This window comes from Neurospora tetraspora, assembly GCF_033439725.1.
Source record: "Neurospora tetraspora strain CBS 560.94 chromosome Unknown B0H65scaffold_2, whole genome shotgun sequence".
Lineage (NCBI taxonomy): Eukaryota > Fungi > Ascomycota > Sordariomycetes > Sordariales > Sordariaceae > Neurospora > Neurospora tetraspora.
The window spans coordinates 5,032,520-5,055,159 of NW_026944384.1; the positions used below are offsets into that span (position 1 = coordinate 5,032,520).

General features: G+C 53.7%; 8 protein-coding genes across 8 annotated transcripts; 4 read left to right on the forward strand and 4 right to left on the reverse strand.

Annotated features, from left to right (window-relative positions):
* Positions 1–297: 297 nt before the first annotated feature.
* B0H65DRAFT_568951 (uncharacterized protein) lies at positions 298–1,876 on the reverse strand (the record flags this gene model as incomplete). The annotated part of the gene is made up of 2 exons (XM_062830405.1): positions 298–1,460; positions 1,550–1,876. The coding sequence occupies 2 exons, from the start codon at positions 1,874–1,876 to the stop codon at positions 792–794; spliced, it is 996 nt and encodes a 331-aa protein (XP_062684959.1). The 3' UTR covers positions 298–791.
* Positions 1,877–2,919: 1,043 nt separating this feature from the next.
* B0H65DRAFT_421623 (uncharacterized protein) lies at positions 2,920–3,345 on the forward strand (the record flags this gene model as incomplete). The annotated part of the gene is made up of 1 exon (XM_062824352.1): positions 2,920–3,345. The coding sequence occupies one exon, from the start codon at positions 2,920–2,922 to the stop codon at positions 3,343–3,345; it is 426 nt and encodes a 141-aa protein (XP_062684960.1).
* Positions 3,346–3,905: 560 nt separating this feature from the next.
* Positions 3,906–6,325, reverse strand: B0H65DRAFT_458640 (serine/threonine-protein phosphatase 5). The gene is made up of 5 exons (XM_062826417.1): positions 5,786–6,325; positions 5,594–5,674; positions 5,051–5,489; positions 4,749–4,992; positions 3,906–4,671 (listed from the first exon to the last, which is right to left on the reverse strand). Exons 1-5 carry the CDS (start codon positions 5,933–5,935, stop codon positions 3,960–3,962), a joined length of 1,626 nt encoding a protein of 541 aa, XP_062684961.1. The 5' UTR covers positions 5,936–6,325; the 3' UTR covers positions 3,906–3,959.
* Positions 6,326–7,244: 919 nt separating this feature from the next.
* On the reverse strand, positions 7,245–7,818 carry B0H65DRAFT_420372 (uncharacterized protein; the record flags this gene model as incomplete). The annotated part of the gene is made up of 3 exons (XM_062824273.1): positions 7,245–7,305; positions 7,360–7,715; positions 7,792–7,818. 3 exons carry the CDS (start codon positions 7,816–7,818, stop codon positions 7,245–7,247), a joined length of 444 nt encoding a protein of 147 aa, XP_062684962.1.
* A 2,163-nt stretch (positions 7,819–9,981) lies between these two features.
* B0H65DRAFT_129904 (cytokinesis protein sepA) lies at positions 9,982–15,826 on the forward strand. The gene is made up of 2 exons (XM_062820787.1): positions 9,982–13,898; positions 13,956–15,826. Exons 1-2 carry the CDS (start codon positions 10,160–10,162, stop codon positions 15,683–15,685), a joined length of 5,469 nt encoding a protein of 1,822 aa, XP_062684963.1. The 5' UTR covers positions 9,982–10,159; the 3' UTR covers positions 15,686–15,826.
* An 864-nt stretch (positions 15,827–16,690) lies between these two features.
* B0H65DRAFT_129982 (uncharacterized protein) lies at positions 16,691–19,401 on the forward strand. Its single transcript, XM_062820789.1, has 4 exons — positions 16,691–17,455; positions 17,619–17,782; positions 17,844–17,996; positions 18,056–19,401. The coding sequence occupies exons 1-4, from the start codon at positions 16,932–16,934 to the stop codon at positions 19,264–19,266; spliced, it is 2,052 nt and encodes a 683-aa protein (XP_062684964.1). The 5' UTR covers positions 16,691–16,931; the 3' UTR covers positions 19,267–19,401.
* On the reverse strand, positions 19,402–21,227 carry B0H65DRAFT_130143 (phosphoserine aminotransferase). Its single transcript, XM_062820791.1, has 3 exons — positions 20,016–21,227; positions 19,767–19,959; positions 19,402–19,713 (listed from the first exon to the last, which is right to left on the reverse strand). The coding sequence occupies exons 1-3, from the start codon at positions 20,930–20,932 to the stop codon at positions 19,537–19,539; spliced, it is 1,287 nt and encodes a 428-aa protein (XP_062684965.1). The 5' UTR covers positions 20,933–21,227; the 3' UTR covers positions 19,402–19,536.
* Positions 21,228–22,178: 951 nt separating this feature from the next.
* On the forward strand, positions 22,179–22,640 carry B0H65DRAFT_546686 (uncharacterized protein; the record flags this gene model as incomplete). The annotated part of the gene is made up of 1 exon (XM_062829458.1): positions 22,179–22,640. The coding sequence occupies one exon, from the start codon at positions 22,179–22,181 to the stop codon at positions 22,638–22,640; it is 462 nt and encodes a 153-aa protein (XP_062684966.1).

Here is a 22,640-nt window from a genome sequence, read left to right on the forward strand (position 1 = left end):
GTCGTAGAAGAAAGGACGCGCATCTTATGATGTACGGTGTTCACATGAGAAAGAAGAGATGGGAGACAACTTCCCAATTGATCCACGTCTTCACTGCCGCTGACTTCAGCAGGAATTTACCCATGCTTGAAGTTGGAAGCGAACAAAGTACCGGAGGTGAAAATCCAAAGAGCGTTGCATTCAAGGAGGGAGAAAAGGCAGGCTCCCCTTGAGGCTAAATCGCACAGTTGCGCAAGCCGGATAGTAGAAAGCGTAAGAGTTGGGATTCAAGTAGGCCGGTTGGGAACCCGCAATGGGGATCAGGATGGCGAAAAACACAGCGATGCGTGCTATAAGTGAAGATGCCGTTGGCTTTGAGGAGGCCCTGATGGCGATTCACCATTAGGGCCATCGTAGTGAACAAGCGTGGAAGGACCTGGGGCATTTGGCTGTGGAAATCGAGTAGACATTGCGGATGATATAGCTACCATACGCAACTCGTCTAAGCAGAAACGGATCAAGGCCAAAATAGATAAACTGCATGATCATCTCTTCAGTGACTTTCTCATTCACTAACACTCGCATGCCCGACAACATGGCCTGGCTTTGGTGCGGTGAGGATGAGATGAATCATCCAGGAAACGGCAGTACTCTAAATATATTCCAAGAAAGGCTTCTGGTCATTCTCCTCCATAATACCGATTGATGACTCCAAGTCAACATACCCAGCACGTCCCGTCTCGTTTGACAACCGACCGTAGGTTCAACAACACCCTGGCATCATCCCTCCCATCTCACCAGGTCCTAACAATCTAAACAGAATCATCACCACTAGACCCACTATCTTCCTCCTCATGAATCGTCTCCCTCAATAACGTCGCGCCCGATCCAACTCCCACTCCCACCAAACCTGTCGTCCCCATCCCGCCAATAGCAGATAACCCCAACCCCCTCTTAACAACAGCAACAGCCGACCTTGGTCTAGCATGTAACTGCGGAGGACCGGGGGAAGAAATCGATTTCGGTGATCGTTGTGCTGCGGCCTGCTGCTGCTGTTGGTCAAAGTATGAAGTTCCACCACCGTTGCGTTGTTTGAGGGTTGGGGAATTGGTGGTGTCGCTTAGGTTGGGGTATTCGATGTGGACTAGTTCATTGTCGGCGTCGTAGGGGTTGTACTGGCGGGTGGTACGAGACTGGGGGGAGGAAGAGGGGACGGGGTTGAGGGCTAGGGGGTTGAGGAAGCCTGTTCTGGAGGGTCTGTCTCTTTCTCTGGCTTCTCGGGGGTTGTTGTTGTTGTTGTTGTTATTGGAGTTGGTGAGGTTGAGGTTAGTGGGAACGACGGTGGGTGCTTGTTTCCTTGGACGGATGGAGGAGGAGGCAAAGCTGTGGATGAAGGAGCTGGCTATAGCGGAGGTTAGGGAGATAATCACTCCGGAACAAAGGCCAATTATGATAGCGATAGTAAAAAAGATTATGACTGGCTGTATTTGGGGTGGGACGATTTGTCAGTTGTAAATTGTTTAAAACTTGTGAGTTGAGTGAGTGGGAAGGAAGAGGACAAAACACTGACATAAGGATCCCCCAAAAACCTCAAAAACCAATAGAACGGCGCCATAAACGCATGCCATAGCCACGCAAGAGGCGACAGGATTACCATCAGCAAGTAGTACGGTATCATGAGAATCGAGGCGACGACCCAGTACACCATGTTGAACGGCACCGTCAAGATGGTCTTGACCACTCCCACCACGGTCCATGCTAGACTGGCGGCGTAGATGAAGCCGTGCACTTTGATGTACCAGTAGGCTACGGCGAGGAAGACGACCGGTCCGGCTAGGGTTGCGAGGTTATCCATTGGGATGGCTCCTAAAGAGCCCATGCTCCGTGTGGGATCCATGATGTTGAGGTTGAGATTGAGGCGTGGGAGGTATTATTTGGGACCATTCGAGAGTGAGACACGGAGAGGTGAAGCGTCGTCAGTATAGGAGTGGTCAGGTGAGGTCGTTTTCAGGGCCTTTTGAATTGAAGATCAAGTAGCAAGGAGCGATTGAGAGAAACTGGGATGTAAATATTGATGGGGTCGTTGCCCGTTCAGTAAGGAATGATGCGCAAAGCTGTTGTACATTGGAGGTAATGTAGAAAAGGATTTGAAACTACGTTTCCCGGAGTAATCCCCAGCATCACCTTCTCAGGCCGTAGTATTTTCGATATGTTTGGGTATCACGCACCCTGTCAATATCAAAATACGATCAGGGTCGTGTTGGACGCAACGAAGCGAGTTGTCGGCGGTTGGTTCAGGCTGAGATAAACCGCGGTACTTGGGGAAAGTGACGTAGCTGAGACCCGACGATAAGTGTGGGGCATTGTGTGTTTATCATAGATACACAGTATGCATGTATCGAGGTGGGTCCCTGATTGGTGCATACAGATTTTCATGTGAAAGCAGACGCAATGCAAACCTTCAAATCGCAACACATTTCTACCTTTGATGCAGCCAGCTGTGGTGTTCCTGACTTTTGAAAATGATGATTCAAGATCTCGGATATTGTGATTAAACTTTAACCTGTAGGTAGAACGAAAGGTAATGACTGAGAGAAGCCAGATATCGTAGCTCAGACGAAAGGCAACAAGTTTCACAAAACTTTCATTTCATATCGAACGCAAACCGCTCGCGACTGAAAATCTTCCACTTACAACTTACAGAATCTTTCATCACAGCTTTAACCACCCCACCCTTCAAAACAAATCACTTCTTACAATTGACTAGATCACATCTCAGCAATATCAACACTGAAAAACTCGACCTTCATTCACTTAACGGTCCATTTCATCCATCGAAAAAAACAACCCGAACACAAGAATCCCAAATCACCAAAGGAAACTACCCTCCCAAACACAACCACCACCACCACCACCAAAACAACCAAAATGTCAACAAAAATGGACCTCGACCCTCCCACCAACCCCTCCTCATCCACCCCCAAGACCCCCAAATCCCAAACCCTCTCCCAAACAACCATCCGCTCCCCGCCCTTCTCCTACGCCCACCTCTCCCTCGTCACCCCCTCCTCTTCCTCCCAACTAGACACCCTAACCGCGCGGCACTACCTCACCGCCGCCCTCCGCCAATTTCTGGGAGACACGGGCGCCTCGATGGCCATCGACATGTTGCTTGTCAAAGGAGCCGAGTGCTGGGTTCGCGTGCCTAGGGAGGACTTGGCGGGGTTTGCGGCGGCGGTTACGGCTTACCCGGGCCATAAGGTGGGGGGAGGAGAGGAAGAAGAGATGTTGATGAGGGTGGTGGGGTGTGGGGATTGGTTGGGGGCTTTGGTGGGGAGGGAGGGGGAGGGGGAGGTTTGGGGTTGAGTTGTCATGCTGGGATGGGGATCGAGGTTGATGATACATGCTATCGACACCAAGTGTTGGGATCGTGCCCGGAGACGAGGAGGAGGAGGAGGGCGTCTTGTCGTCGAGAAGGTCGAGAAGAGAGGGGGATTGCAGTGAGTGGAGGATGGGCTCTAGGCTGGACGGCATGAAAGTCACGAGGTGGGGGAGGTTGAGGCTGGATAGCTATGGCAGGTTCGGGAAAGGAATGGGAGGAGGATGGATAAGGGAAGATGGCTGTACTGGTCCCGATCAACGGCCATTTCTGTGGAGGAAGAATTGGCTTAGTTGGTACAGCCCGAATGGTCTGGCTTGGTGACTTTACACAAGCTTCAAGAGAGTCATACGGACTGCTTGGTTCCATCCTCTACGAGGCGCATAGTCAGGATGACCATCTACGAGAAGGCAGAATGTTTGGCTCCTAAGAAACGTCTGTGGAACTACGGCGACGGAGTTATGAAGCAACCTCAATTTGTTTATTGGCAGACCAGAAAATACCACCATTATAGAATCCAACAGACATCAGAAGGAACAAAATATCATCAAGACAAGAACCCTAGCACCATGCCCCCGATACTCCTGCGCGCGACGCCTAATCACATGCAATCAAAAGCCAAAACAGAAACATGCTCCCTGCAAAACATGCCCAATCTACACAGCAGCCCGAGGTATTCACGCCGTTTTATTTTCTGTTGTGCTATACAAATACATCCAACTTTTACATCAGCGACGACATGACGGAGCTTTGCGCATACGCCTAGAGAGAAAGGGGTTAGCCTGGGCCAGTAACGGTAGTGAAAGGGGGGTTTAAGGGGACTCACCATGGGCTTAATGTTAGGATGCGGCACGGCATCGAATTGCGAGAACTTCAACTTGTAATCAGGGCCAATGTTGATGTAAGCGCCCTTGTTCTCCGTCATGTCGCAGTACTTGGGCGCCGAGAAGACGGTGATGCACTTTCCGTCGTGCTCCTCCTCATAGCCGTCCATGCGCACCTCGTGACTGCGGATGATGGCCTCCAAGCCGTTCTTGTCGCAGAAACGCTTGGTAACGTCGGGACCGAACTGCATGCCGACACCGCGCTTGCTGGGGCCGCGACCGGGGAATGGCTGGGGATCTGTCCAGAGCATCTCCATCATGAGACCAGCCTGGCCGGGCTGCTTCTGCTTGTGGCGGTCGAGCTTGCGGATGTCGTCGAGTGTGACGTTGTCGTCCGAGAAGAGACCGCCGTGGAGGACGAGGAACTTCTTGCCGATCAAGGTGGCGAGCGGGAGGGCCGAGAAACTTTCAGAGAAGAGCTTGTAGGTTCTGGAAAGAAAATGTCAGCTGTTTGCTCAAAGATGCTAGATGTCGCATAATAGGCGCAAAGAAATCGGCTCGCTTACCTCTCGTTGTACTTGTGCTTGCACTCGCCCTCGAAGCCATACACCCTGTTCATGTCGTCTGTCTCGTGGTTTCCGCGGTTGATGAAGAAACCGTTTGGCCTCAACCACTTGTAGGCATAAAGGAGGAGGGCAATCTCAGTCGACCAGGAGCCTCTGTCGACGAAGTCGCCGTTAAACAGGTAGTAGTGCTTATCGGTAGGGAAGCCGTTCAACCTGAAGAGCTCCATCAAATCGAAGTATTGGCCTATTCACACTTGTTAGTAACCACCAGCTCGGAGGGAGTCATGCAAGGGTAAACCAACCGTGGGTATCACCGCAGACTGTCAACTGCACGTCCTCGGGGATGTCCACCTCAACCATGGTGGGCTCGTTGTACACAATGTTCCTGACGGCGATAATGATCTTGTAAACGTATTTCTTGTGGATCAGTTTGCCGTGCTTGAAGCGCTCGATCATGTCGTCGATAAACTCCTGTGTCATCTCATTCCCTTCCAGGCGCACGCCGTCGTAGGAAGCATCCACGGCCATGGAATCGACATCGAGACCCTCGGCGGCGGACAGCTCATCGCCGACTTCGATAGCGGCGAAGAAGGCGAGCTGGCGCACAATCTTCTCGCACTCAACAAGCTTGAGCTTGGCATCCTTGTTATCGGGGGCGATCTTGACGCAGGTCTTGAAATCCTTGACGGCTTCCTTGGGGTTCAGGATGGCGGCGTAGGCGGTAGCGCGGCGGTAGTAGGCCTATACGAGATGGAGGGGCTCAGATTAGCTACTACTCTGGTTTGCGACCTCTCTCAAGTGAGGGTGATAAGGTTGCGGCAGTGCCAGTCTGGGCTTGGGCGTACCTTGACGAAGCCCGGGTTGAGCTCAATGGCTTTTGTGGCATCGCGAATGGCATATCCGTATGCTTCTGTCTTGAGATGGGCCTATGCGACGGGGCAAGAAATCGCGGTTAGCTGTTGTCACGCGACCACTCAAGGCGCGATTGTCGGGGAGGCGACGTTGACGATGTAGGCGATGCGGGCAGCGGCACGAACCTGGGCTCTGTTGGACCAGAAAGTAGGCTCCTTATCGTTGAGCTCGATGGCCTTGTCGTAAAACTCGACGGCCTTGGGCCAGTCGTGGGCGGCGAAGGCCTTGTTGCCCTCGTTCTTGAAGGCGATGGCCTGTTCTTGAGGTGTCGTCATTGTCTCTGGTTTGTGTGGGCGATGTGTGTATCCGGGTGATACTGTGGGTGCTACCTTGGACTCGGGCGCGCCAACATGCGGAAAAAGAATTTGGATTTACCAAAAAAAGAGGGAGTCCAAAGGAAACGACTGGATTGGAGCCGGACAAGGATGGCCCGTTCTTCGCTTTTTATAAGTCAGGTACACGGGGCCAGTGAAGGCGAAAAAGGTAGGTATCAGAAACGGGTTTAGATAAGAGGATATGTTACAGTGTAAACAAAAGTATCAAGCTTGAAAGAACGAGATAGTCTGATATGCCACAATGTTACAGGCAGAGAAGTTGGGAGAATAAGAAATTGTCGAGTCCAGTTTGAGAGGGAGTGTCTTGTCAGTGCGGATTGAGGGCTACAGAAATAATATTGCCCCGCATGCGACTAACGGTGGGACATTAGGGTGCCTCGGCGCGGCATCCATTGGCCTTCTTTTGTTATCTAGCCGTGGATTCGATCTTTCATTCTGTATAGAAGAATTATCTGTTTTGATGCCCAATACGGTCACAAATTACTGCCGTCTCAAAGGCCAAAGTTCATTGTGCCGGTGGATTCAATAGCTCCGCCTGGTTCCCGGTCCGTGTTGATCTTAACGGAAGCCCGCGAATCTTGGTTGTTATCAATGATAACGGCCGTCGCGAATGGTTCATACCGGGCGGTAACTTTGGTACGGACGGGGTACATCGTAGCGCTTTAGTGGAGCCTCCGGGACCGTGTGGGGAACCGACCCCACGATGCCGGACACGCTGTTCCGGGGCACCACGTGGGTAAACAAGGCGGGATCGTCATCACGGAGCTGATATCGGAATTCGGGATGTGGTGATTGAAGAAAGAAATTTGAGATAGGCATCCGTTGAATGGTTGAAAGATCATCTGCGTGTTCTTGAAGAATCAATATTGCCGAGGGAAGCAGGCTTTGGTCAATAACCAGGAGCTGTTTGAGGGAGTCAAAAGACATGACGGAGTGAGTCGAAGTATGACAAGAAAGATCATATTCACCAGTCGCCAACAGAAGCTCAAGATTATGAAGCTCGGAGCAGCATCTCATGGCATCATGTCAGCCTCCTTCCTGCTCGTGCCGAGGAAAATGCTCCCATCACCAAGTACCCTGTCGTGCTTGCCCTAACATGACATGTCCAAGAAACTCAGTCAAACCCCGTAACTCCAATGTTTTGGTATGCCATAACTCCAATATGATGTTGCGCGATCTCCTTTGGCGTTTGCTCATAAGCTCGAAATTGTTCCCAATGCCTTTAACACCCTCAACCAGGCTGGCGATGTCACCTCCTCGTGCGATCATCTGTCTCCTCGTCGCTGTCGTCTCGAAAGCCCTGTTCCAGACTGTCCACATTGTTAGTCTCAAGCAGCTTGGGGGGAAAGGGTACGGTCACTAACTCTCTGCTTAGCCTCCTAAAATCGTTCATTGTAGGTTGTTCTCGGCGCTCCAGAGCCCTCCTGAGAGCTTCATCCACTTCACTCAATTCCTCCCCATCATCGGAATCGAAATCAGTACTTGGGCGGTTATCGGCCACATCGATGCGATCTTGCAGTCTGGCCCTCCATACCGAAGTTATAAACCATGTAGTGATGCGATCAGTGATGCGTGCTCGTAGGGATGAAGCCCCATCGGTTATCGTGTCGAGCGGAAGATACTGGCTGTAGCGGTTGCGGTATCGTTGCCAGATGGGAATGACGGCGAAGGTGAATACGAGGTAGAGAATCAGGGCTATGATGGCGGGGACAATCAATGTCTACAGGTAGGTTAGCAACGAGTAGAATACGGTCTTAACTGAAGGTCCGTGTCTTCCGTTAGTTCCATTTGCTCACCTTGATTGCGGAAAAGTTCGCGCCCATGATGCCGACAACCTGGTGCGCTGCCGACTGAGGATCTCAAGCTTTCAAAATTCGAGACCAGGTACAGAGTGCGAAAGCCTTGAGGTCGCGATGGTAGTGGCTGAACAGGCCAGATGTAGTGGCCGCGCCGTGAAGTGTTACGGAGGTTACGACAAACCGGTACGTAATCAGGTACCGGCCTAACTGCGTGCGCCATAGCCACCTTGATGGCTCAGGCGTTGTGCACTGTATCGTGCCTGGACTGGGCCTGTTGGAAAGCGGGCCTGGTGGCAGGCCCGGGCGACTTCCGAGCGAGGGCTCCAAAATAGCAACGGCACCCTCGAGGTTGATGAGATGCAGAAAACCAAGAACTGCCCGATGATCCAGGGGCAACAACGGCCTCGCGTAAGAATCCCCAATTGTCAGCCACAGCTCTTCCTTTTGTATACTTATTGTTCAAATGTCTCTTTCTGGTTCATAGCCTGGAGTCTTTTTTTTCCCCTTCAGATCATCTTGACTTCCTTTGGTGTGGATGGTGATACGCAACGAAAGACAATGATACTCGGGCAGAACGGTGATGATTGGACAAGGGATCAGCAGCCAATTTTAATATCTGTTCGATGTGATTCCACCATATCAATCTCCCCCAGTCATAGTTCCAAGCACTATGCTATATAGTAATGTGAACATATATGGATGGCGCCGCTGAATGAGCCACAAAATGGAATCATTTGAGTTCAACGTTATGCGTATAGTTTCAGCAGGTAGACAGACAAGTTGTTAGCACCTGGACAACATGTTTCTTCTCTATCATCACTTACATGAATCACCGGTTCTGATGGAGATTTGTTTCGGAGGGGATGGTGGAGAGGAAGCCTGCGTCTTGAACACTAACAAATTCCCCGCCTGTAATTCGAGACATCAGGGGTGATGATGTGCCTAGCTAAACCGCTTTCATCTCCCATCACAGAAGGTGCAGCTGTTAAGAGTGCACGGTGCACCCTCCCGCACCATGGATGACTTACCCACTGCAATTGCCGAGCATTGTTCACGTTCATACGGCAACCCCAACCTCACTCAAGTGATCTCTTTCATTCAACTCATTCAACCACTCACCTCAGTCTCACTGTTAATGCAACTTGAATGGTCATCTGCCTCTGCCTCTCCTTTTCCCGAGGCTGCCTCTATAGCTGATAATTCGCGAGTGAGCCAGCCACTACAAGGACGACGCTCCACCTTGTCGTCGTCGCCATCGCTCCTTTTTCCCAATCATCGCTCAAAGACGACGCCCATTCATTTGCCGCCCGATCTTAAATCGACCTTCAATTTCGTCCGAGTGGGTAACTAAGCCCGTCCAAGAGAGGCCCTCCAGCGCCCCACGCGCGCGCGCGCTTCCACCTTCCCGCCAACGCCAACAACCTGGTAGAACTGGAAGAAATCCACCAGACCCCTCGAACGGAAGAGTCCGTCCCCTGACGATTTGACGAACGAACGGGACTTTGTTGTTCTCCTAGTTCAGCCTCGGCGTATCTACTCTAGCAGCACTTCTGTACCTAGCGAGCGAGCTGTGGTGTGGCATCTTCATCACCCCTCCTTGCCGTCGGTACACTACTAGGTAACTACTACTCTATCTATACTTCTAACACTAGACCCAGAAGTCGAAGTCGACGACATCCTACACTACTATCTCCAGGTATCGACTACACGGGCACACACGGGTACGGACATTTGCGCCCGCTCATACGTTTGCGACTTGACCCCTTTGACTTTCACTTCAGTTTCGTTACCTTGGAAGATCTATTTCCCATCTGGACTGTTCAGCTAGTCACGCACACATACACATCTCGTCCTAGTGCCACCCTACCAGCTAGCAGTGCTAGCCTATTACCTCGAGGCCCTTCGCTCCCGGCCGCCGCCTCTGCGCAAAAGCTTGCCCAGGCACGGCTACCTCCCCTCCGACTTGACCTCATGCTAAACACCACCGGTTCATGCAGCAGGAAGGCCATGCTCACCAACCGTCATTGCTCGCAAAGAACATGATGCGATCCACCCAGGGCCTCAGACACCGAGTCCATTGACGGCATTTGCTCCATATTCCAACGCACTCATTTACCGATTGACCCACCCGCGCATTGATTGCCTATACAACAACCCACCCCGAGCCTCGAGACGAGACCCGACCCGGCCCCTCGACACCCCTCGACGCCCCTCTACGGAGATCCAGATACCCACGATACCCGCTCGCCTACTGCTGAGGAACCACCCCCGAACAACACGTTGGCAGCTTGCGCTGCTGGGACTGTACTCTAGTGTACTGCCCTGCCGGTAGCGAAGCGGCTGTTTCACACGTCCCGCCCGCATCATGTCTTCCCACGACAAGAATGGGAGGGCTACCTCCTCGACCGGCAAGGCCTCCTCCTTCTTCTCGAGAGCCACTGGCAAGAACAAGGCCGACAAACGGAACACGAGCGACGAGGGTGGCCGATACCTTGCCGCCGACAACGACGCCGCCAGCACCCATACCGCACGCAGTTCGCGCCATTACCGGGACTCGTCTGTAATATCGCTGGACCGTCCCGACACACCCGAATCTGGCCTTAACATGACGGCAGGGGTTGTCACGACGATCCCCTATGACGCTGGTCCCCCCGACCGTCGCTCCCCCGTCGCCCTCGACCACCTTCCCAGGCCCGACCAAATGCCCCTAAGGCGAGACCTAGTACCAAACCATCTAAACAAAGGCACCGGTGACTTTCACCAGTATCCTACCGTCGACCAAAGCCCAAGCTCCCCCTATAATGGGTATTCACCCAGCGCATCAAGTTCGCGCTCAACTCTCGCCAACGCTAATATCACCATGGCTTCCACGGGCCGCCAGGCCCAGTTCCAGCAATGGGGGCCACCAAGAGAGAGCAGCTTGCCCGGGTACAACTCCAGAGGCAATTCATACATGACGACCCGCAGTTCGGGCGACAATGCCAGCATCTACTCAGGTAGGGACGGACCCTATCAAGAAGCCCCAGGAACTAGCCATCGCTCATCCAGGATAGGACTCCCTAGTACTTCGTCTCAGTCATCCTACCTTTCTCACCATTCCCACAAGGACAGAGATACCCAGCGGTTAACCAAGGTCGCTGCCGGCCACCAGGGCTCCGAAGGATTCAACTTCCCCAAACCAGACGATGACAATGTGATCGAACAGATGTTCATAAACCTGATGCAAAAGCGAGGATGGCACAACCTCCCGGATCAGGCCAAGCGCCAGATGATCGCATACCCCGCCGCAAAGAAATGGACCTTGATTTACCAGGACCGACTCACCGAGTGGCAGGGCGAACAGAAGCGCAGGCAGACGGCCAGGATTGGCCAATACAGCAATGTCGATATCACCCAATCCTCCGATGACGAAGGCAGCCCCGAGTGGTATGTGCGCAAGGTCATGGAGAACGCTCTGGACAGCAAAGGGCTCGGAGGACTGGAAGTCAACCTTCGAACACAGCAGATCGGCTGGGTCAAGCGCTTCATCGACTGCCAGGGACAGATAGCCTTGACCAATGTCCTGCTAAAGATGAACCGAAAGACTGCCTTCGGACCTGCTCAGCCGGATAATGGGAGATTGGATAAGAACTTGGACCGAGAATATGACATTGTCAAGTGTTTGAAGGCTCTTATGAACAACAAGTTTGGCGCAGACGATGCGCTAGCTCACCAACAGGTTATTGTGGCTCTGGCCACCTCCCTGATATCACCTCGACTCACCACTCGGAAGCTCGTCAGCGAAGTCTTGACATTCCTCTGCCATTGGGGCGAAGGCACGGGCCATGTCAAGGTCATCGAGGCCATGGACGTCGTCAAAGCCCAGCAAGGCGAAAACGGGCGCTTCGATGCTTGGATGCGTCTTGTTGAGGTCACCGTCGACGGCCGCGGAAAGATGGGCAGCTTGGTCGGTGCTAGCGAGGAGGTACGAAGTGGTGGCATTGGCATGGAGAATCTGCTCATGGAATACGCCGTTGCTACCCTCATCTTGGTCAACATGTTGGTCGATGCCCCTGAGAAGGACCTGCAGCTGCGCATCCACATTCGGGCGCAGTTCACGGCCTGTGGCATCAGGCGCATCTTGCACAAGATGGAGGCCTTTCAGTATGAGCTGATCGACAAGCAAATCGAGCGGTTCCGCTCCAACGAAGCTATCGACTATGAGGATATGCTCGAGCGTGAGAACAGCAGCATCAAAGATAGTATCGAAGGTGAGGTTAAGGATCTCAACGACCCGGTTCAAATCGTAGATGCTATCCAGCAGCGGTTACTTGGAACCAAGACGCAGGACTACTTTGTATCTGCTCTCCAGCATTTGCTGTTGATCAGGGCCAATGACGGCGAAGAGAGACTGCGAATGTTCCAGCTGGTGGACTCGATGCTCAGCTACGTAGCTATGGACCGCCGGTTGCCGGACATGGACCTCAAGCAAAGTCTCAACTTCACAGTTCAAAGTCTGTTAGATAAGCTCCATACCGACTCTGAAGCTCGTCAGGCTCTAGATGAGGCCCTCGAAGCGCGGCAGATAGCGGATGCCGCTATGGCGGAGAGGGATGAGATGAAGGAGAGACTGGCCTTGGGAGCGGACGGTCTTGTGGCTAAGCTACAAAAGCAGATCGATGAGCAAGCCATGTTCATTGAGGCCCAGAAAAGGCGTGCCGAGGGCCTCAAGTCGGAACTTGCCAGCTTGCAGACCCTGCGAGCAAAGGAGGCGCAACGCTACGAGCTAGAGACCCGCGAACTATACCTCATGCTTCGCGACGCTCAAGATGTAGCTGCCTCTAACGCCACCAAGGGCAATGCGAAGCTTGGTGAGGAAGACGTAGCCCGCATGCAAGGCATCCTCGATCGCGAGAGGCTTCTTGAGCGCCTGCAAATGCAGATCGAGCGCCAAAAGACGCAGTTTAAGCTTGAAGGAAGAGTATGGGGTGAAGTGATTGGCCCTTCGGATAGGCTCCGAGCTCTTCGGGAGGAGATGGATGGCTTTGGCGACGACACACCAGAGGGTGCGCCGCCCAACGACTTCGCCAACAGCATGCTTGGCAGCGTCAAGAGGTCGACAAAGATCCCCAGGAAGCCTGTTGGTTCCCGGTCAGAACATGTCGAGAACGTTCTCGAGGAGAGCGATGCCGAGGCCGAGGTCGGGGACGACGGCGAGATCGTGTACGAGAAGCCTCGCGTGGTCAAGATTAGGAGGCCCGTCGTGGACCCCAAGCAGGCCAATGGTATGTTCAACGAACTTACTGGGAAGGTCAGGAGGTACGATGCCAGCGACTCCGAGGAAGGAGATGGTATCACGACCGGTCCCTCGCATCCCAGCATGGAGTCCCAGACACCCATCACACCCAGCGATACCGAGACTCCCAAGATCCAAGTCACCGATGCTACCGGACCGTCTGCGCCAGCGGCGGCACCGGGCCCTCCACCTCCACCACCACCGCCGCCTCCGCCTCCGCCGCCCCCTGGCCACCTTCCTGGCGCCCCGGCTCCGATTCCCGGTGCGGGCGGCCCCCCTCCGCCACCACCGCCACCACCTCCTCCTCCTCCGCCGCCAGGAGGTCTCCCGGGTGCTCCTGCTCCGATGCCCGGCGCTGGTGGCCCACCGCCACCGCCGCCGCCGCCGCCGCCGCCTCCTCCTCCGCCAATGCCTGGTATGGCTGGTATGCCACCACCACCACCTCCGCCCCCTCCCATGCCTGGTATGCCTGGTATGCCACCACCACCTCCTCCCCCTATGCCAGGTCCTGCTTCGGGCCGCTTCTTGGCACAGAACGCTGGGCTTCCCGCGACCAACTCTGTCGGGCTACCTGTTGTCCGGCCTAAGAAGAAGCTCAAGGCTTTCCATTGGGACAAGGTCGACACGCCTTTGGCAACGCATTGGGCGGCACACACACCGTCCCCCGAGTCCAGAGAAGAGAAGTATCATGAGCTCAGCAAGAAGGGTATCCTTGACGAGGTTGAGAAGTTGTTCATGGCAAAGGAGATCAAGAAGCTTGGCGGTGCTGGAGGTGCCAAGAAGGATGACAAGAAGCAGATCATCTCCAACGATTTGCGCAAGGCATTCGGTAAGAAACAGATGATAAGCCGCAGCTTCGATAAAGCCACACACTAACAGTTTACAGAAATCGCGCTTGCCAAATTCTCACAGTTCCCTGTCGAGAAGGTGGTACAGATGATCATTCACTGCGACAAAGACGTACTCGACAACCCCGTCGTCATGGACTTCCTGCAGAAGGATGATCTTTGCAACATTTCGGATAACACCGCCAAGGTGATGGCACCGTATAGCAAGGACTGGACTGGACCAGATGCCGGCAAAGATACCCGAGAACAGGACCCTAACGAGCTCACAAGACAGGATCAGATCTATCTGTTTACGGCCTTCGAACTTCATCACTACTGGAAGAGTAGGATGAGGGCCCTTGCACTGACTCGCAGTTTCGAACAAGACTACGAAGAAATTACCGAGAAGATGCGCGCCGTTGTAGGAGTATCCGAATCTTTGAGAGATTCCGTGTCCCTTATGAACGTACTCGGCCTCATCTTGGATATCGGTAACTATATGAACGACGTGAACAAGCAAGCCCGCGGTTTCAAGCTCTCTTCTCTTGCCAGACTTGGTATGGTAAAGGACGACAAGAACGAATCGACCCTTGCGGATCTCGTCGAGCGTATTGTGCGCCAGCAATACCCAGAGTGGGAAGACTTCGCCAAGGACATCGAGGGCGTTATTGCGGCGCAGAAGATCAACATCGAACAGCTTCAGGCGGATGCCAAGAAGTATATCGACAACGTCAAGAACGTGCAAATGTCTCTCGACTCAGGCAATCTCTCCGATCCGAAGAAGTTCCACCCCCAGGATCGCGTGTCGCAGATTGTGCAGAGGGTCATGAAGGATGCTCGGTTCAAGGCAGAGCAAATGCAGTTGTATCTGGAAGAGATGGTGCGCACATACAACGACATCATGGTCTTTTACGGCGAAGACCCGGCAGACGACAATGCTCGTCGCGACTTCTTCTCCAAGCTGGCGACATTCATCATGGAGTGGAAGAGGTCGCGCGAGAAGAACATTCAGCTGGAAGAGCAGCGAAAGCGGAACGAGGCATCGATGAAGCGCAAGAATGCTCAGTTCAAGGCTTTACAAGCTGCCGAGGCACAAGGACCGGCAAGCCCTACGAGTACGGGGGCAATGGACAGTCTACTCGAGAAGCTCAGAGCGGCAGCCCCGCAAACCAGAGACCAAAGAGACAGGAGGAGGAGAGCACGTCTCAAGGACAGACATCAAGTCCGCGTCGCCTCGGGCCAGCAAGTACCGGATTTCAACGAAATCCCCGAGGTGGAGGCCGCCCTTCAGACTGGCAAGAGTGTTGCATCCGCGACCACGGACGACGACGGCGCCAGCAACGGTCTTCTCAGCCCCGACGCCCTACCGCCAACAAAGGAGGATCCCGACGCGGAGGAAGACGACGTCGCTCGACGCGCAGCTGCATTGCTGCAAAGCTTCCAGGGCGGCGATGGGGCGGACGACGATGCAGAGAAGCGGGAAAGTTTGAGGAAGTCAAGGAGGCAGACTGCAGCTGAGGAGAGGAACATGAGAAGGCGGAGGAGAGAAAAGGCCCAGACTAGCACGACTGGGGAGGATGGGCCAACAGCGGCAGATGGATCAGAAGCCGCGCCTTCAGCTAGCACCGAGGATCTTTCGGCAGCCGAGGCCAAGACGGATGGGCCGTCATCATCACGACCAGGCACAGCAACGAGTGCCGGGGCACCGGAGGAGACTGAGACTACACCTACGGCGACGGCGACGGCGACGGATACGAATCCTGAAGAAAGTAAAGAAACAACAGGATGAGGAGAAGACGTCGCATGTTGCTTGTTCTGTTCCATTAAAAGTTTATCAAGTTCTGTTTGCACATTGTACATCAAGCATCATGATGCAAGCTTTGACAAAGTCGAAAATGGAGAAAGCAGTCCCGATAGTGCACAAACAGAGTCGTATGTATAAAGAAAGAGTACGTACTGTCTACTTAGAAGGAGCTCTTTTAAGGTGGAATTGAAGTAGAAGTTGAAGACCAAGAGGTCTAGGTTTTGATACCATTGCTTTTTTCGTAGCTTAAGATTTCTAGCTGGTTGTATGAAAGTGGAAGGTTATTCTGTATGTAACTCATTAAGGTTCAAACAAGTGACAACATCCACATCCACATGCCCTGTCATCACTTTGAAGCCAAGCTTTCCGGGGATTCATGGAATAACTCTCTTGGCTCTCTTTACCACGTGGGGGTGGATGCCCCCAAGGGGGAGACACTACAGTCCAATACTGGTTTGTTTGTTAGCTCGAGACCTCGGGTCTACTTCCCTAGGCGTTTTCATATCTATTAATGCGTTTCGTTCCATAATCGAAGCCTAATCCATCTTAAATATGCTATTTCCGAAGTTCAATATGTCATATTGAATCTTGTTAATGCCTTTTCGATTCGTACTTGGCCATTCAGTTTGTCCTTATGAGGTTTAGGACTATATAGGATGGATATCGTCTAATATACTAGGAGTACCAAGCTAACAAACAAACCAGCATTGAACTGTAGAACCGTTACGTCGTAACGACGATCCCCCATTTTCCACTCTCCCCAACTTGTGAGCGTTACGGCATGGGGGAAGCATTTTAGCCGCGAGCAGCCTGATTCAACCTCGAGACGAACGCAACCCCTCGTGCCCCTCATCCGAACCATAACATCCAGGCGCCAATGGCTCCACTGTGGTCTATGTAAGTCGTCGTGGTTATACACGGTAGAGAGCTTTCGGGATGATTAACCGCGAGATGGAGTGGGGGGAACGGAGGGTGGGTGGTAATGATGGTAATGATAGACTGTGACCATGTGGTATCTATCGGCTTTATATACCGGGAACTACCCCTTTCCCAGACATGTTCTCTCGTAGTTTTTGTTGTTTCTGTTCTTTTCACGTCAGTGGTCTCTCCAGAGTCTCTCTCTCCTCCCAACTTCCGAGTATTCCAACAACCGGATGAGGCCAGCACCGTGAAACGCCTACCTCTACTACCATACAACCTACTACATCATACCCTTCAATAACCGCCCAACATGTCCTCCACCAACAAACCCACAACCACAAACACCACAACCCCAGAAGGCGTCCCCGGCCTCCTCCTAGGCCACTCAACCCCCCACCCCTTCTCCCTCATCCCCCTCTCATCTCGCTCCTCCGTCCAACGTCTCCTCACAACCCTCCTCGACCCCCTCCTCCCTTTCTTCTCCCCCCTCAAATCGCGCATCCGAATCCCCGGCGCCACCGCCGTCCGATTCGACCAAACCGCTTCAGAAATCGAAGGTCTTGCCCGCCCCCTTTGGGGTTTGGCGTGTCTGTTAGCCGGAGGCGGGGAGTATGAATACAAAGATTGGTGGATCGAGGGGATACGGAATGGAGTACAGGAAGAAGAAGGGGGAGAAGAGTTTTGGGGATGGCCGAGGGATAATGATCAGAGGATGGTGGAGATGTGTCCGTTGGGATTTGCGCTTGCGGTGGTGCCGGGGTTGTGGGAGGGGCTTGGGGAGAGGGGGCAGAGGGGGGTGGAGAGGTGGTTGGGGGAGAGGGTTAATGAGAAAAAGTAGGTTTTTTCTTTTTTTTCTTTTGGGTTGATATATGAAAAGGGGGTGGTGGGGAGGAAGTCGGGGGGAAAGGGGGAGAAGGGGAGGTTTGGATGGGAGGTTTGGATGGAAGGGGGATGAAAGGATGGAAGGAAAAAGAGAATACTAACTGAGTATTTACAGCATGCCCAACACTAACTGGCTGTGGTTCCGCGTCTTTGCCAACCTTGGATTAAAGAAGAACGGAGGAAAGTTCTCTCAGGAGAGACTGGATGCTGATATTGAGCATCTCAATACGTTTTACCGTGGTGATGGCTGGTCGAATGATGGACCGGAGGGTATTCATCGTATGTTTAACCACCCGGCTGTATCCATGAAGGAGGAGAAGATACTGACAGCAACGGAAAGAAATGGATTACTACTCTTCGAGCTTCGCTATTCACTTCCTTCAGCTACTTTATGCCAAACTGGCCGGCGAAGATGAACCCGAACGGGCTGCCGAGTTCAAGAAGAGGGCACAGATCGCCGCATTGGACCTGGTACACTACTATGACAAGGAGGGTGAGTGACCACTCAGATCATATTCCATCTAGGAGGAACATTCCTAACCCATTAACCAGGCCGCGCCATCCCCTTCGGCCGCAGTGTCGGCTACCGCTTCGCCATGGTCTCCTTCTGGGGCGCCCTCGCCTACGCCGACGTCGAGCTCCCCGCCCCTCTAACCTGGGGCATGGTCAAGGGCATCGTCCTCCGCCATCTCCGCTGGTGGCAAACACAAGACAACATATTCAGCCCCGCCGGCACTTTAACCATCGGCTACTCCTACCCCAACATGTACATGGCCGAGAACTACAACAGTCCCGGCTCGCCCTACTGGGCCTGTCTAGCCTTCATCTGTCTCGCCGTGCCCGAAACACACCCCTTCTGGACCTCCTCGGAAGAAGACCCCTGGCCGCTCATCCCCGCCATCAAACCCCTCCCGCAACCGGGGCACATCATGAGCAACCTCGGCGGCCACTGCATGCTTCTCTCCTCGGGCCAGGCCTGCTCCTACCCGATGAAGGGCACACACGCCAAGTACGGCGCCTTCGCTTACTCCTCCGCCTTCGGCTACTCCGTTCCCCCCGGCTGCTTCACGCTCGAGCAATACGCCCTGGCCTCGCAGCTGGGGTTCTCCGACGACGGAGGCGAGTACTGGAAGACCCGCCGGCTCTCCACGTCTCGCCTAGTCACGAAAGAAAACAACCCCGTGCTCGTCTCCGACTGGACACCCTACCCAGACGTCTTCGTAACCACCTACCTCCTCCCTCCCACCGAAGCCGCACCGAACTGGCACCTGCGCGCGCACCACATCCGCGCTGAGGGGGGGCGCGAAGTCATGACAGCCGACGGGTCCTTCGCCATCCTCAACGAGCGCACACCCGACGGTCGGTACCTAGACCTTTACGATCCGGAGAAATGCGAGGGTACCTTCCCAAAACTGATTGGTAACTATGACCTCAACACACCCGAAGCGTGGGCTCCCGCTAAACAGGGAGCATTCGCGGTGTCAAGGGCGGGAGCGGTGGGGATTAGAGCGTTGGAGATTGAGAAGGAGGGCAGAGAGGCCATGTTGGTGAATGCGGATCCGAACTCGAATTTGGTGGAGAGCAGGACGACGATTCCGACGTTGCAGCATAGGATTAAGAAGGGGGAGAGGTGGTGGTATGTGACGGGGATTTATGCGAAGCCGGCGGGCGAGGGGGTGGCTAAAGAAAGTTATTTGGATGGGTGGGAGAGGGGGCCCGAAGTGCCGGGGTGGTTGAGGGAGGTTATTGAGAAGGGGGAGTGAGTGAGGAAGGGGTTTATGATGAGAAAAGAAAAGAAAGAACGGGGGGTGGGTGGCCTTTGAAAATGAGTTTTTATATTATGGGGGTATCCATCCCAATCGTGTTTGAAATTGGGTGTTTATCATACTTTTTTGTTGTTGAAGAACCGATACCTTCGCTCCCCGCTATCCCATCCCATGTTGCGCCTTCTAGTCGACTTTTATCCCGGTTCCTACCTACCTACCCAGATCCAGATCCGTATACTTTTTTGTTTTGGCTTCGGTAGACTTAATTTAAGCCTTGGCAAACTCATCAATGAACTTGGCCAGCTTCTCGGCACCCTCTAGAGGAATGGAGTTATAGTTGGAAGCACGGATGCCACCAACGCTGCGGTGGCCCTTGAGACCGGTCAGGTTGAGGGCGGTGGACTCCTTGAGGAAGGCCTTCTCGGCCTCGTCGACGTTGCCGCCCTGGGATGTGTTAGTCATCAACTCCAACATCCGCAACTGTAAACTCAACATACCTTGATAACGCGGAAGCAAATGTTCATCTTGGAACGGGCAGACTTGTCAGGAACAATCTTGTAAGTCTCGGGGTGGGCCTCCAAGGCGGCATAGATGAGCTCGGCCTTCTTCTCGGCAACGGCCTGCTGGCCGTCAACACCGTTGGGGAAAGTGGCAAGGAGCTTCTTGAGAACCTGGCCGGCGATGTAGACACTTATCACTTTGTTAGCTTGGAATACACGTCCTGAAAATGTTCAGTAGACACCTACTCAAAGATGCTCAGCGTGTTGTACAAGCTGTTGTTCTTGGCAATAATCTCATACTGAAGAACGATAGGAGGGATAGGAAGGGCGAGTTTCCTGAGCAGAGCAGGGCAGGGCTGGCTGATGGTAGGCGGGAGGAAGGTTTTCTTGAGGATGGCCACAGCGATACCGGTGCAGCCGAGGTTCTTCTGGGCGCCGAAGAAGAGGAGGGAGTAGTTGTTGACGGGAATGCGGCGCGAGAGGATGTTGGAGGACATATCAGCCACAACAATGGGGCCGGTGCCGTCCTCCTTGGGCTCGAGGATCTTGGGGAAATTAGGGAACTCGACGCCATCGACGGTCTCGTTGTCGCAGAAGTAAACGTAGGCGGCGTCCTTGCTGAGCTTCCAGGTGCTCTCGTCGGGGATCTTGCCGAACTTGCCGTCGTTGACGGTGCGGGCATCGCACACCAGGTTGACATACTCGGGGCCGAGCAGACGTTGGGCCTCCTGGTAGGCCTTGAGCGACCAGCTGCCGGTGACGATGTAGTCGACCTTGAGGCCGGACTCTACGCGCTGGCGGAGGGCGGCAAGCACCTGCGCCTCATCGGCGGCACCCTCGCCGAGCTCCTTCTGGACGGCGGCGTGCTGGCGGGAAACCCAGGCGCCGACGAGGTTGTACATGACGGCGGCGAACTCGCCGGTGCCACCACCCTGCATGAAGAGAGTCTCATACTGCTCCGGGGAGAAGTCGAGATAGGTGGCCAGGTCGGCCTTGGCCTCGTCGATGATGTTGGCCGCAAGTCCGGAGCGATGAGAGTGCTCGGCGATACCCAGGCCGGTGCCCTGGTAGTCGAGCAGCGCCTGGGCGGCGGTCTCGAGGACGTCGGTGGGGAGGGCGGCAGGGCCGGCGCCGAAGTAGGTGATGTCCGCGCGGGAAGGCATTTTTGATATGTGTCTGAGACTGAAAGTAATATGAATTATCTAAGACAGGTTTGAGTTGTTAAATACAAAGACAGTGAAGAGTCAGGTTGATGTTGTTCAAAGAGTCTAGAAGTTTGGCATCTCCACTCTTCCCTTGGCTTCCCGAGTCTCTTCAAGTCCTTTTCAGGGTTAAAGCTTTGGCGGAATCGGAGTCACTTCATTGATGTATAAATGACTCCCAATAGAGACTGTCCAGTAGTAGATGCCCGGTGTCGGCTTTCATTGTCCATACAAATGACGTGACTCAGTTTTAGTCTTAGGCAAAATATTTACAAGGGGAAAAGCGCCGCATCGTGGGGCCGTTTGTGTGTTTTGGTCTTCCCCTGGCCACTTGCAAGGGTGCCCCCATTTCGATATTTAATCTCTTGTCACATTTCATCCCAGACTTTGAGACATGTCAACATCGACATGGAACTCGAACTCTTCTTGCTTGCCCCTCTCCATGTCTGCAGCATGCACCATTCGTGGTATCACCATTTAGGCTTCCCTATTCTTTGTCGTCGAATTGGCTCTTCCCCAGCGTTGTGTAGCACCCTGAGCCACTGAAGGGAACCACACAAGTACCAGATCTTGACACAACGTCCTAACTGGCAGTGGGACATTCATGTTTCTATTTACAGCTTTTGACTAAGGCCGGTAGGTAGTACCTAGATGACCGTTGAAAACGCAGGAATATCCCATGAAATTTACTACTGGTACCCTGATGGAGCTAGCTCCGCCTGAGAGTCGCAGCGGTACACGGCAGCCGCCGACGGCCCCAGTGGTTCCCCATCGTCGGCCTCGACCCTGCTGCCGGCGGGAAGGAGGAGGCTGTGTCGGTTGACGCCCCGTCCCGTCCTTAGCGGACTTCACCTTGGAATGATACAAAAAGATCGATGGCCCTCTACCTTTGAAATTAAAGCTCTTCATCAAGGTCAAAAGTCTTTTGAGGAGTTAGCACAAGCCCCCAAAACAATCACGGTACGTACCTGTCCCCCTAACGCGCTTATCGCTGATAAGCCCCGCCTCCTGCTCCACCACGATCCATCAACCAGCTTCCCCCCAGCGGGCACAGCTGTCACTCAGACCCCTGTCCGTCAACTTCACCTCCAAATCACTTCACCTCAAACTTACCTCAGCTCTTTCACCTTTCAAATCCAAAGCCAATCCTAACCTCAAGTTGAACTCAAAACAGACACAGCGAGAGAATAAAGAGCCAACAACCAAAATGGCAACCAAAGACCGCATAACCTGCCACATCCTCGACACCTCCAAGGGCCAGCCAGCCCGTTCGGTGCGCGTCAAGCTCGAGCTTCTCTCTTCCACCTCCTCCACCTCCACCCCATCATCATCATCCACATCCACCGAACCTACTACCTCCCACCAAACCCCCAGCAAAACCTTCGAATCCATAACCGACGAAGACGGCCGCATCAAGACCTGGCTGCCCTACTCCTCGGCGCTTTCGTCGGGCGAAGTCCCCGTCTACACTTTGGAAGACGTTTTGGTGAACGACATCAAGGGTCCGTCGCGATGGATGTTGCGGTTTGATACGGCCGGGTATTTCGGCGGGGAGAACAAGACTTTCTTCCCCGAGGTGACGGTGGTGTTTAGGGTGGAGGAGGGGCAGACGTATCATGTGCCGTTGCTGTTGGCGCCGTATAGTTATTCTACTTATCGGGGGAGTTAA

Excerpts from the sequence above, each read along its gene's own strand:
- B0H65DRAFT_458640 (XM_062826417.1), bottom strand. The coding sequence starts at position 5,935 with ATGACGACACCTCAAGAACAGGCCATCGCCTTCAAGAACGAGGGCAAC. Across the intron at positions 5,675-5,785 it reads TCTGGTCCAACAGAGCCCAG|GCCCATCTCAAGACAGAAGC; the intron begins GTTCGTGCCGCT and ends CCCGTCGCATAG. Across the intron at positions 4,672-4,748 it reads AAGCACAAGTACAACGAGAG|AACCTACAAGCTCTTCTCTG; the intron begins GTAAGCGAGCCG and ends TTTTCTTTCCAG.
- B0H65DRAFT_129904 (XM_062820787.1), top strand. The coding sequence starts at position 10,160 with ATGTCTTCCCACGACAAGAATGGGAGGGCTACCTCCTCGACCGGCAAG. Across the intron at positions 13,899-13,955 it reads CGATTTGCGCAAGGCATTCG|AAATCGCGCTTGCCAAATTC; the intron begins GTAAGAAACAGA and ends AACAGTTTACAG.
- B0H65DRAFT_129982 (XM_062820789.1), top strand. The coding sequence starts at position 16,932 with ATGTCCTCCACCAACAAACCCACAACCACAAACACCACAACCCCAGAA. Across the intron at positions 17,456-17,618 it reads GAGAGGGTTAATGAGAAAAA|CATGCCCAACACTAACTGGC; the intron begins GTAGGTTTTTTC and ends GAGTATTTACAG. Across the intron at positions 17,997-18,055 it reads ACACTACTATGACAAGGAGG|GCCGCGCCATCCCCTTCGGC; the intron begins GTGAGTGACCAC and ends CCCATTAACCAG.
- B0H65DRAFT_130143 (XM_062820791.1), bottom strand. The coding sequence starts at position 20,932 with ATGCCTTCCCGCGCGGACATCACCTACTTCGGCGCCGGCCCTGCCGCC. Across the intron at positions 19,960-20,015 it reads AACACGCTGAGCATCTTTGA|TGTCTACATCGCCGGCCAGG; the intron begins GTAGGTGTCTAC and ends CAAAGTGATAAG. Across the intron at positions 19,714-19,766 it reads TTTGCTTCCGCGTTATCAAG|GGCGGCAACGTCGACGAGGC; the intron begins GTATGTTGAGTT and ends AACACATCCCAG.